General features: G+C 41.8%; 1 protein-coding gene across 1 annotated transcript; it reads right to left on the bottom strand.

The window, feature by feature from the left end:
• Positions 1-3,153: 3,153 nt before the first annotated feature.
• On the bottom strand, positions 3,154-5,192 carry etfbkmt (electron transfer flavoprotein subunit beta lysine methyltransferase). Its single transcript, XM_080504311.1, has 3 exons — positions 4,069-5,192; positions 3,872-4,002; positions 3,154-3,669 (listed from the first exon to the last, which is right to left on the bottom strand). Exons 1-3 carry the CDS (start codon positions 4,395-4,397, stop codon positions 3,308-3,310), a joined length of 822 nt encoding a protein of 273 aa, XP_080360437.1. The 5' UTR covers positions 4,398-5,192; the 3' UTR covers positions 3,154-3,307.
• Positions 5,193-13,202: the final 8,010 nt, after the last annotated feature.

The raw sequence follows: 13,202 nt of genomic DNA, 5'->3' as shown, positions 1-13,202 counted from the left end.
TGAACACGGGAGGCCCATTTTTGATACAAAGTTGTCTTTTCTCAGGGAAATGATTCTTTTGAAATCAACACATTTTTCCTCCTCATATATTTGTGAATATTCACTACTTTTCTACATATTTTTCTACAAGTATTTTGTGTTGAATTGTTTTGGTTTTTCCAATACATTTTGTTATATTTTTTGTATTTGGACCATTTGAATGTTGTCTTTTCTGTTACTCTATTGATAGGGTGGAAAAACCTCTCTGCGTTTAAGTAGTAAAGTGTAAACCTAGTATCAGTATTGGCTCTTGCAACTGTTTGTTTTGTTACTGTGTGAATAAACTTTACATCTTTGACAGATACTGATAAGACTTGCCATTGAAAAGTGGCTGCGAGTGTTTACAGAGGATGTCGTTACAATATCAAGCCATAGCATCCTGATTTCTCAGCTAAAACACCTGCAATTTCAGATTTTCTTCTGTTTGATATATTTACACCGGTATACCTCATCTGAAGACGTAGAATAGAAATACTGTACCATCACAGGGGCATTCTTACCAATGTTGCTCCACACAGAGTAATTTACAGTAAGTAGAATCGTAGAAATAAATGTCAATATATGCAAGTTAAAGCTGGACGGGGAATAAATTATATTTGTACACAGTTAAAAAAAACAATGTAGCTATGGAGTGAAATGAGTTTGAAGGTCCTGACAGATTGGGATTCACAGGACTAAAGCCAACCGTAAATAAATGTGGTATATAATGTCCCTTTCCAATAAATAGTATAGGGTAAATAGATTCTCAGTATTCTTGTTCTATTTCCCTATGGCGTGTTCGTGCATCGGAGAAGAGAGGACCAGAAGTCGACGAGGTTCAAGTTCGGATATTTATTGCCCTGATACAAAGGATCTAATAAATGTGCAACAGATATCTGGGTTCTTGGGTCCTGAGTCTGGGATGCACACAGCGAGACGTGTGTCTTACTCTCAGAGGTCCACAAGAGTACAATGAGCAGATAACACACGGCTGTTTTTATGCACACAGAAAAGCGTAGTCCAACGGTGCAGCTGGCGGGGTCACGTTGCAAGGTGGCGAGACTTCTCCGGATGTTGTTTGGTTTCGGTACGCAGTTTCACCCGACTCGCGCAGTTTGCTGTGAAAGGAAGAGGATGTGATTTTCGCCCTGCTCAGCCGAGCTGGGGAGAGTGCGCCAGGTACACTTCTCAGGAGAAGCGAAAACAGGTTCTGGGTTTTTCCATTGCATACGAACAGTGGCCCCGTGGTGTCTTGGTGCGTCTAGCCATTCATGCACAACAACAGGATATAACCTTCATACATGGTTACGCGCTGATTGAGCTGCAAATAAGTTTAAGCTGTAAGCGTCTATATTCTTTAATAGCGTATACCTAATTACAACATACATTAATGTACCAATAGAGTACATTAATAATACAAAGTGTTTAAAGTATAGAGTGATTTGGATTAAATTACCCAACAATCTAACCATCTGCACTCCACCATATATAGTGTGCGTTTGTGTGTTATGGCCGCCAAGCAGGAACGGCGCGCGGCAGGCAGAGTCCGGCTCGCAGCAGATTAATGTTTAAACCTGCTATATGTGCGTTTATCTGGCGTGACACTGGTCTTGTTAATGTGTACGTCTAAGAAACAGTGGGAGGGGGAAGATAGAGATGTGTTCTTTGGAGCAAGTGTTTGTTCTGGAGAATAAAGACTCTTTTGCATCGGAGTCCCAACTTCCCATTTGACTTTTTGTTTCAATAGTCAAGTTTTTTTTTTACCATTACAGTTGGAGAATTAGAGAAAATGCTCTTGGGCTTGTCCAGCACCACGCCTGGCCCAGATCGATGTGCCTGCCATCCATCCATCCATCCATCCATCCATCCATCCATCCATGTATAGATACTCTCAACAGCAATTACACAGACACCTTTTAACCTAACATGCATGTTTTGAGGCCGGGTGAAGAAACCAGGAGCTCTGTTATTATAGTATATTTTCTCCCTATACAAAGTTTCCCATGTTTTATCTCTAATTTGCCATCATGTCATCTCCTCGCCCTGTAATATTGGCCAGGAAGCCGAGGCAGGTCACATGCTACATCACAGATCACATCGCATCCTGCCAGGATGACCAGAGGCTTTAGTGAAGTCAGATGGTATGTTGTCGGCATTTTTTTTTGATCATAATAGGTGAATTGTGTGTGTGGGCCATCTGGGCAGACATAAGGTCCTTTGTTGTGGTAGTGTATGCAGATTCGAAGCCAGCTTCTCTCACCCCGACTCATGCCATCAGTCTGTGATTTGTTTTGATGCTATCAGATTATAGGATCTTCATCAATGTGGCGCAGATGTTCCAAATTCATGTATTTGTACTGTTTTCAAATTATTTCTTACTTCTACATTTGAACACAAATATAAGTATTGTCATACATAGGTATTCTTAAACATTCTTCCTTTTTTTCTATGTCTTCTTCTTTTCCCTAACACCTCAGTTTCACACTTCCAAGTTCTCAGAGAATCAGTGATCCTCACATTTTGCATTTTAGTGACCATCGTCAGCCTCCTCCTCCTTCCTCTCCCCCTCTTCCTCTCTCCTCCTCCTCCTCCAACATCAAACAATAAGAAACCCCCATTTGACTAGAAAGAGCAGATTTAAGTTGTAAAATACACCTTTGAAAATCCCACATCAAACGTCTGTAGGTTGAGTTGAATCATCAGATTAAATAGATTAAATGTATGTGGGAGAGCACAGTGTCCTCACTAATGTGTAACAGTTGTCCGTGAAGTTGTAGAAAGTGCGCTGCTCATGTACCCAGGTCAAAAGGTCGACAGGTGCCTGCTGTCAGGTCAGCAGTATGCAAGTCAATGGAACGTGAAGGAAACTTCAGTACGGGATGGACGCCGGGGATAAAACAGGCTTCAACGATGCTTCTTCGTTTGGTTAAAAATTTTCAATATCGAATAGGATGACATCAAAAAATCAAAAGCTGATGACAGACTTCTGACATCACACTTGGCCCAGGACTGCAATTCCTCAAAAATCCACGGACGGAGAAAACAATTGTAAGTTTCACATCGTGTGGGTTTAATTTTTAATGAATCCGACAAGTTATGATTACATGTTACACAAATCAAACTGAAGTCAAACAAAATATAATAAAGAAAAAAAGCTCATACATTTGTGAACTTTTATTTCAATAAACACCTTAAACCAGCAGAGTCAAACATAAAGCAGGCGGGCCAAAGCAAGAGGCTTCAGTCCACTCTTTTAGAAAGTCACGTTCGAGCGACTCAGTAGATTTGATCAAGAAAACGGGGACGATTCACAACGATAGGACCAAACGCTGCTGCAGGTGAGGCCGTAGTTCTCCTCTCTGACAGACTCGGGAAGCTCAAAGTGGGCCTGCTGACGCAAGAGTGTTCGGATGGCGTGACCCTCGAAGTGGGCTCGACCGGGATCTCCGATCAGGACTTTGGTGCCGCGGGTCTCGACACAGCGATCCAACCAGCTGTGGAGGCTGGTGGCCAGGAACTCATCGTAAAACATGTCGCCCAGGAGGATGAGGTCAAAACTCGCGGGCTCAGAACCGATCAGGTTGTCGGTTACAAAAGCGACGGGCTCCAGGCCATTCAGCTCGCAGTTCATGTGAGCTGCAACCGCAGCAACTGCAACAGAGAAAGATGGATTTAGTACAATCATGCCCTGTACCATCCAGGAAAATAACAAAGACTATATGTATGTTTTGCATGCTTTGAATTCTCATGAATGCTAACCATAAGGAGGTTTCACAGTTTGAAATAAATGTTGGGAAAATAACTTTTCCATTGTATTCTGACTTAATGAGGTGTATTAAACCTGGACACAAACCAGGATCGATGTCATTGGCCACGACACGAGAGCCTCCGCTGAGTTTCGCTGCGATGGCTGAAGCGCCACAGCCACTCCCCAGATCCAGGATGGATTTACCCCGACACACTTCGGGGTGATCCAGGAGGTACCTTCGTGAAGGACAAGGCGTTAGAAATCCTTGGTTACAATTAAGTGATGACAACTTGTTTTCTCACCTGGACAGTGCCTGTCCTCCGGGCCAGTATATGGCCCAGTACGGGTCCTGGAAAGGCCATAGGTCAGGCTTCTCTCTCCAGAACCTGCAGGCTGGCGTGAGTAACCTCAGCTGGATCTCAGGGGTCAGACCTCCCCCGACAATCTCTGTGTTCTCTGTGATAAACCGCCTGATGTGCTCCTCAGATTGACCGGCTTGCGAGGCATATTTCAATCTGTGTGGTTGTGTAAATAGGCTAAATATTTTAACACTGCAGGACAATGCTTTGGTATTGACAAGACCCAACATCATGGTATTTTTCCAATGGAAACATTCAGCAAGGCAGCACATCAAGTAGGCTACATTTCAGCTATTTTCATACATTTCTATTGGAAATTCCTATTATATTATGAAGTCTATAAAGAGATTGTTATTGCATCATTGTCGGTAAGTAAACACACTTCTATATACCCCAATACAGCCCAAACATAGAAAACAATCCCATTAAAACTCTTTATATCACAACACAATTATCAGATTAACTCTTTCTGTCCCACGCCGCCCTAAAACGAGAGAATAATCCCAGTAAAACGCTATTTGTCACAACACGGCTCAAACTGAGGGAATAATACAACCAGAACCGAGAATAATATTACGTATGAAAATAGACCACGATTGAGGTGAACTGTGTGCCACGTTGGTCGTGGCGCCACGAGATTAGACTATAGTAGTTTTACAGCTGTGATGTCTACAGTTTAACGGCTTTCACCAGATGGCGGATGTTTTAGGGTCAGTTTCGCGTTCTCTTCGGCCAATTTAGGTTGTAAAACGTGTCCTGGACGAAGATGAGCCATCCTGATGGGGTTTTACGGTCACTCATACCTTATATGGAATCCATTCAGTACCATTTGGACCTCTATAAAACGAGACCTCATTTTATAGAGGTCTATAAATTTAGAAGCAGATTGGCAGCGCGAACTCTCGGGTTGAAGCTTCACCTGTATTTTCGATGCAAAACAACTTCTGCATTAAATCACCGAAGTCTTTTTTCATCCTGTTTGACACACCTGTTTGTGTTTACTTCACAACCTGGCGCCGAAACAGGGACAAGGGTTTGTTGTTTACTTCACCATTATATCACACCGTTAGTAAGTTTTAACTGACTTGTAAAATGTCTCAACACAACCCAAACGGAGAACACCTCTCCGTTCCACAGTGAGTTTCCACACGAGCTCAAAATAGAGTCGGACCAAGGTTTCGTCGTCCCCTCGGAAAGTGGTATGTAACTTCGTTTCCGCTTACAAAGGTTCCTACATAACAATAGATTGAACAGACGCTATTACGGTATAGCAAATAAATCGATAGATGTCATAATTAATTTAAATTACATGTTGGCATCCGATCAGGACTCTTGGTTCTAGAAGATTATGTAGATTTTATTGGAGTATAGTTCTTGTCCAGAAAAATATTGCATACAGTTTTACTAATGATGTGCTAATTTTGGACTTGCAATCAATTCCAAGGATTCAAATGTACGTTGTTAAAATTGAATTGCTATTTGACTTCCCTTTAGCGTGAATTTAATGGCACTCAACTGAGCTTTCGTTCCTTCTTTTTACTTTCTTTTAAAGGCAAGGCTACATTATTTCAGATTCAGACACCTTTATTTATATATGACTATATCAAAGTACATAATAAAAGACCAAGGAGCTGGTGGTTGATGTGAGGAAGAAATGGGTGCAAACACATACCTGTTATCACAATACTTTGAAATTGAAATTCAATAATCTCAACCCCCACATCACATATATTGTTGTGGAGTTTTGTGAGACAGAGCTAAAGATAAGGAGTCAGGGTTTTGACATGCACGCACAAGGTTTGAATAAGATTGCAAAAGATACAAACACAAGTAAATTGAATGAGAGTAAGGTCACAGCTCTGATTATAACTCCCACATGTATTTTTCTCAGTTCATATTCAGCAACATCTACAAGAATAACAATTTCTGTTATTCAGATCAGTTTATGACTAATCTTATCTTCATCCAATGTCAGAGCAGTTTGACTTTCCCAACAGTCTTTTAGAAGGAACTTGTAGTCTTAATATGACACTGAAGTCAAAATAATCCAGATCGCATATCCGCTGTAAAAAGTCCAAATTCTCATAAAACTAAATGTTCATCTCCAGCTATTTTTGGTCCCACCATCACTCTTGTTATTGCAGTTTTCTATACGGTCACTAGACTTACCATCAAAGTTTTGAAGTACTGGTAATTCATTGTTTTGTATTGCATTGATGATTAAGTAAATACTCAATTCTCGTAATATTTTCCTTCCAATAGAAAGTGGTGCGTTAATAGATTTAAAGTAAAGTACTAATGATGTGTAAATTATCCTTAACTTGCTTGTAATGTAAAAAAAAAAGTACATTACTTACATTCATTTTTATATACAGATCTAACTGTATGTTTCAACCTTTGAAGAGGACACTATACAGTATGTATGAGCAGGTGGGTGTGAGAGGTCACATAATGTGACATTATTTACTGTAGTGACAGGACTGGAGCCTCAGTCTGCTATTACAGCTTCTCTCTTCTATTCTCATCTTTTGATACAGTATTATATTTTGATGGAAAGGGTGGATGACTCTAAATGGATGTTTTATTGAAGTAACCCAGGGCTGACCCTTGCCGCCGGGAACAGCACACTCTCAGAGCTTCTTCAGGGATTGTTTTTATAGATGGCTGCTGTCTATCATGACCAGTCGGTGTAATGACTTGATTTCTCATGGGAATTGCAACCTTGAATCAGCCACCGTGATGAGAGTGCAACACTGTGTGTTCACACACACGCACACACACACACACCGTTTCCCCTCCATTATCCAGGTGATGATTTGTTCCACCATATGGCTCTACCGCAGGTCATTTGCAATTTCCACAATTGAGAGGTAGAGAGTAAAGGAATTCGTCTCTATACCACCATGAATTCCCCATGTTCTTGATCCAATAGAAGTAAAGACAAAGTTATATTCTCAAACAGAATTTATTGTCAAAAAGCAAAAGGATACAAATTGAATATACCAAATCACAAGCGCTTGGTCCATTCTTCTGAACAAGCTGGCGTGAAGGACCCGAGCTTGTAGAGAAGAAGGGCCCCATTCTTCAAGTGCGGTCTTTCTTTATACTCTCGTTGCTGTCTTGGTCGTCTGGCCCTCTGCGTCACTTTTGCTATGCTGACCGCTTACATTTTTTAACTTGCTGACCACAGTTGGTTTCTAACTTTGATCAGTTCCTCATTCTGACTCCGTCTGGTATTGACCTCATCTTCGACTATCACTTTTTGACATCTTTGTTGTACACTATATATGGACATTATTCACTTTTCTATGTGTCTGTGGTGTTTGCACCTGTTTCCTCTCTCAGGCTGTTGCAATACAATTCTACTTTTAGCTGATTATTCTGCTGCTGTTATGATTACTTTTGCTGCTGTTTATGATTAATTGATCTTTAAGCTATATATTCTTCACTAGTAAAAAAAAAATCCTTTTAAAGTTTCAGGCTGCTGAGGGACGTAGTCATAATTTAGGCTTCGTCACTGCTCAGGAGCACATTTGAGAGATAGTAGTTAGTTTTGGAGAAGATGCTCAGCATCCAAGAAAAAAAACAAAACACTCCTCATAATCAGTCAGTAGAGACTTGATCTGGAATAAGTTTCAGGGTAAAATAGCTGTGCATCCATCTGGGCGACCAAACACAGTTTTTCACCCTTTCCCGCTCTGTCTGTCAATGAGAATGTGAGACATAATCTTATCTGTGGCAGCTGTGTCTCAGAGCCATCTGTGACTTTGTGTGAACTAGATATCAGGTGGCCTTCAGACCTTCAGGCAGGGCAGGGAAAAAATGATAACACAGAGAATAATACATTCCTTGGTACGTGTCTGAGAGTAAACAGCGAAGTAAACAAAATCTGCCAACACAGTAACGGCTTTTAGAGACAATCCTGTACTGAACAAATACTCTTATCGTAACCTGTATAACAGTATTAGGTGAGGCAGCACGAAGTCAGTGTGCACCATCACACCTATACAACCTCCTCTCTCCCCCTGTGGGTGTGTAGACACTGGATGCACAGAAATCACTGTGGCCCCACAAAAAAATTAATTACTGTACCGCCCTCTACTGGTCAAAGTCGCTACTTGCAAAGACAAACAAAGATTCTCTCTTGGCTCTTCTGTTCATCGATTATAAACATTTATTGTTTTATATCTGCGCTTCTGTTTGGCTGGGCTTGAGAGCCGGGATATAATTTTACTTGAGAGAAATCAGCAGCAGAAAAAAAAAAATCAAGATAAAGTCACTGATTTGTTTACATGAACATGTACCTTTATGGTTTCAAGAACTCTGTGGCTTAATGACTGTATGTATTTGGCCCTGAACTTACTTTGTCTACTACTACTGCTTCTTCAAAAAAAAACTCTTCAAGGATGCTTCTCATCTGCTGGTGATGGCATAATAAACGGTCACAACACTTCCAAAAAATATTAGTTTCCTCCTTCTGAATTACTTCATGACTGACCTGAGGAGGAGTCTGCATGGACCAGCATCTATTCCTTAATTTACAGAAGTGACTCATTTTAAACATCCACCTTTTGTAAAACACAAACAATAAAAAACATTTTGATCAGCACTACTAAAATGTGACTTACTTCTGTCTACAATGCAAATATTCCCCCTGTATCTACCGTGGTCAATGATCATTGAAGCACGACGCATGATAGATAGGTTCTTGTGGCGGTAGAGGGCAAATCGCATCAAAACAAATGATATCATATGGAAGTGTTGAAGCCCCTGTTAGTGCCAACCATTGAGGTTAAACCAGGTTCCTCACATAGGAAATACCCGGGGAACAGGAATGACTCACATCACTTTCTTGTGCATTTTCACGGTTTCGAAAACGTTATTTCAGTTTGTGTTTTTTGACCGTAGTATTTGATTCCGCCACTGTGAGAGAAAGTGTCCCATCAGTCAATGTATCCGTTTAACAAAATGGAGTCGCGTTTGATCCGAAAACGTCTTACATGTCCCCTTTCATCTTTCTTTGCTCCAATCATAATTAATCCAGCCGCTTGTCTGCAGCATCACAATGAACTGTATCTAAGTGTAACAATAAGCAGCTTGAAACAAAGGAGGGTGTGGGGGTTTATTTTAAATTTGTGTGTGTGTTTACCAAGTATGCCGGGCCGACTTTACAGTAAGCAGGCTGAAGCTTAAATGAAAAGTCTACCAACCGAGAGCTGCAGAAAACCCCCCATAAATACACACAGAGTCACTGGTGTACTTCTGGTTCTCCCTCTTGGTTTGAGTGATTTTAGTCTCTGAACATGTTTGGCTCAGTGAACAAATGTGCACAGCATGGTGCCAGAAGAAACACTAATGCCAGGAAACTCAGAAGACGTAACATATAAAGATAATTTTCTCTTTGATTAACACAGATCAAAACAATGAGCTGCACCAAATTAATTTCCCTCCTTTTCATTGTTATGAGAATGTGACTGGGGTGGAAAGAGTGAAATAATTAAACTATTGCCACAGAACTGATGGAGAGATACGTTTCACTGTCAAAGAATCCAGAAGCAAGAAAGAAATAAAAAAAAAAAACAAGGCAGTGCTATCGCTTAGCTATTCTTGTCTTACCAACAATCCATTATGCAAATAATCTAATTAATATGCTTCTGAGGAACGGAGCTTTGTGCAAGAATGAGCTGTGTAATATGTTCAGAGGAAGGAGCTGTGCTTCTCTTCCCTCACAGATGTTTCCATGTGATCATGATTTTCTTTGGAGAAATAAACTTCTGAAGGACGCAGATTTCCTCTGTACGTCCTCTCTTTTTTTTTGACATCTTCTACCATTTCTTTGAATGAAGTGGGAGTGGGAGTCTTTTCCTGTAACTGTGACGAAGTGCTGCTTTCTCAGGCTGAAGCTCGAGTCTTTGGGAACGAGCTTCTTAAAGATAAATGACGTTGAGCTGTTGTGAAGAGTGGGGAAGCTGTCCCATCTGATGTGAGACGTAAGTATATATGCTGCAAGTTAATGGAAATATCAATAAACCAAACACATTTGCAGGTAATTTAAAGTGATGGACAAAGCCACAAAGAATATCGAATAATATACACAAATGCAACAAGGCTGGTCTTTAAAGAACGTCGACGAATCTATAAGATAAATTCAATGGTGATATAAGCTTAAAATAAGTGACACTGATTTTTGTTGTTTTATTGTCTAAAACCAAACGTGTGTGGCACGTCACAGTGCAGCTGCTCTAACATCACAACATCGACTATTTTAAGAAACAGGAAGTTAATCTTGTTATATCAGGAGAACCGCTTCTAAATGGGGAAAAATGAGAGGCGATGATTCCTCGTCCTCGTCCCTGAAAAAGCAGAAAAGCAGATCCCAGAAAAGGCCCAGCTGGAAGAGGAAAGTCTCATTAAATCCATTATCTGTTTCATTAGCTGTCCTTGTCCTGCACTTACTGCTCTTCCTGTCAAAGGTTTTTGCAGATTATCATCAGCGAAAGGATTTAAATTAACTTTTCATCAATGGCAGTAGTTCTTTTCTCTGTTTTGGATTCAGTTGGAGCGTGTGTGCGTGGAGGGGTGTGTGTGTGTGTGTGTGTGTGTGTGTGTGTGTGTGTGTGTGTGTGTGTGTGTGTGTGTGTGTGTGTGTGTGTGTGTGTGTGTGTGTGTGTGTGGTGAAGGCTCCTGCTACACTGAACAGTGATGGTCAGAGAGGAGATCTGTGAGCTGAAAACTGTAAACACAGCTCGATTACAAAGCTTTGGGAACAAAACTCCCATGCCGAAGCTCCTCCGAGCGTCGCGCACTCACACGAACGTCAACACGAATTCAGAGCAGAGCGCCATGGCGAGTGCCTCGCATTCTCGAAAAGGCTGCCGTGCGAGGTGTGAGGTGCGAGGCAAGACGAGGCAGCGCCTCTGGATGACGCTCGGAGGAAACAATGGAGGCGGGGCAAGACGACGGAGCAGCAGACTCGTCTTTTGAAATGCCAGCGCGAGTCACCGGCAGGCCACCGCGTCTAACGTCCCCCGGGGAGCGTTTTGGAGAGCGGGCCGCCGCACCGTGAAGCCGCTCGATCTGAAAGCATTGTTTGTAGCGAGGAAATGGCAAAGAATGACGGAGCTCTGTGGGGACGGCTGCCAAGTAGTTCAAGGTTAAAACACATCTCCCCGAGTGTCGAGTGCCGACGACACGCCGCCGAAGGAAGCGCGGCTTTTTGAAGTGTTGTGACGGAAACCTGAGCGGCAAAGAAAATCCAGGGTGCCGACGACGTAATCTCACGAGGGAAAATCCTTCCAGGAATTCAGCTTTGTGATGTCGTTACGCCCTTTTTAGTTGCGAAGGAGAGGACACTTTACACATGAATCATACTCATTACATATATATTTCAGACGCAGTCTCGGAATGCGCGACCCTGCCAGCGAGGCGCCAGGAATCATTTTCTACCGAACTGCAAACAAAGGGACGGTTTACGTCTGAGCTTGGTGGCAAATTTTGAAAGTCATCTGCTGAAGACGTTTGCGTCACTTCAAGTTAAAACTCAAGCACGCACACTGTGGCTTGTGGAGCTTCTACAAAAGGGTTTTTCTCATAGAAAAAGGCTTCAGCGGACCCCAACCCTGTACACGTGATGGCTTTGACCTCTGACCTTTGAGTCATACCTGAGATACACAACAAACATGCCTTTTTACTATAGATGTGAGCGCTTCTCTTCATACTTTTCCCAAGAGGGCTGCAAGACCTGCAGGAGTCCTTCTGCCACGATAACCATGAACTCGTACATCCACGACATTTGGTCCTAAATAAATAATAATAAAGTCCTCTGTCAGTTCATATCTTGAGTAGAAGCCTGTGTTGTATGCAGGACGTGTACAGTGGCTCATGTAAATTTGTCTTCAAAAACAACATCCTGCTCCGTCTCAAGATGAAAACACCGAGGACTGATTGTGAATAATTGCATCATGCAATCAAAACGCTTTATCAGCCCGAGAACGTCAACCTCAAGTCTCATAATCCTCGCTCATCACAACGAGCATCGCTTTACAAACTGAAGAGTGATCAATTGGAAATTCAAACATATAGATTATGTTTATGCAGCCTGATTTCGGAATCGATTCTCTCGCGCAGTGAGGGTAAACAAAAATACGCAAAAGATAATTGTTTTTGTTTGTGTATTTTGTATCCAGATCACTGAAGGAATCACTGAATGGGCAGCCTGAATAAATCAAAGCTCACCAGAAGAGTCACTTCAGCTACTTTCACCATCTACAATTAGATCTACTCTATCCTATTTATGCTCAATGAGCCATCCCCCATAATCTCTGGTTTGCTTACTTGATTTCATGTTTTGGAAATCGATGGTCCTATTTGTTTGTTTTTTTTGTTTGCTTGCATGTGTGTGTGTGTGTTTGCATGTGCTTGTCTCCATATATGTATTCATTACAACATGGAAGACGTTCACAGAGGGATTATTGGCATGTTGCCCAATTTAATCCTCGGTTTAATCTTGCATGTTTGTCGAGCGCAACTCAAACAAATAAATGCAAAAAAGAATTGATCCATTTTTCCACAGAGACGGATACAATTTTAGATTTCATATTTGGACACAGTTTGTGTTTTGTGGGATTTCCATTGCTTCCTTTGGTGATGAACGGATTCAGGCGGACGAATGAAGAAGAGACGCCGGACTTGATTCAAGGGGACTGTCAGAGATCTCGCGGCAGGTGAACCCGACAGAGCGCAGACTGCTGGACATCTCCCACCCTGCTCCTCAACACACCTTCCCCACGTAAATGCCACCTGCCCCCGGCTCTTTTACTTTGAAAAAGGACGCATTGACGTACCAGTCGTAACACAGATGTACCGGTCATAAAGGGCGCCGTCGTCAGACAGTCAATACAACATAATTATCTATGTCAGAGGTGTCAGACAAGTAACGGGGTAAACAACAGGAAAGAAGACATCTATGGAAAGTCTGAAACCTCAAAGAACTGCATGTGCAGACATTTCATTTAATGCAGCTAGAAGATGTCTCAGTACAAAGGCGACCTCAGAATATCCACTACGTTGTAGATTAT

This window comes from Blennius ocellaris (genome assembly GCF_963422515.1).
Source record: "Blennius ocellaris genome assembly, chromosome: 11".
Taxonomy (NCBI): Eukaryota; Metazoa; Chordata; class Actinopteri; order Blenniiformes; family Blenniidae; genus Blennius; species Blennius ocellaris.
This window is presented reverse-complemented; position numbering and strand designations above follow the sequence as displayed.

Bases quoted from the DNA above. Each gene is read 5' to 3' on its own strand.
- etfbkmt (XM_080504311.1), bottom strand. From the start codon at position 4,397: ATGTGCTGCCTTGCTGAATGTTTCCATTGGAAAAATACCATGATGTTG. The intron at 4,003-4,068 runs GTGAGAAAACAA...TCCTTCACGAAG, and splicing joins GGAGGACAGGCACTGTCCAG to GTACCTCCTGGATCACCCCG. The intron at 3,670-3,871 runs GTTTGTGTCCAG...TCTCTGTTGCAG, and splicing joins GGCCAATGACATCGATCCTG to TTGCTGCGGTTGCAGCTCAC.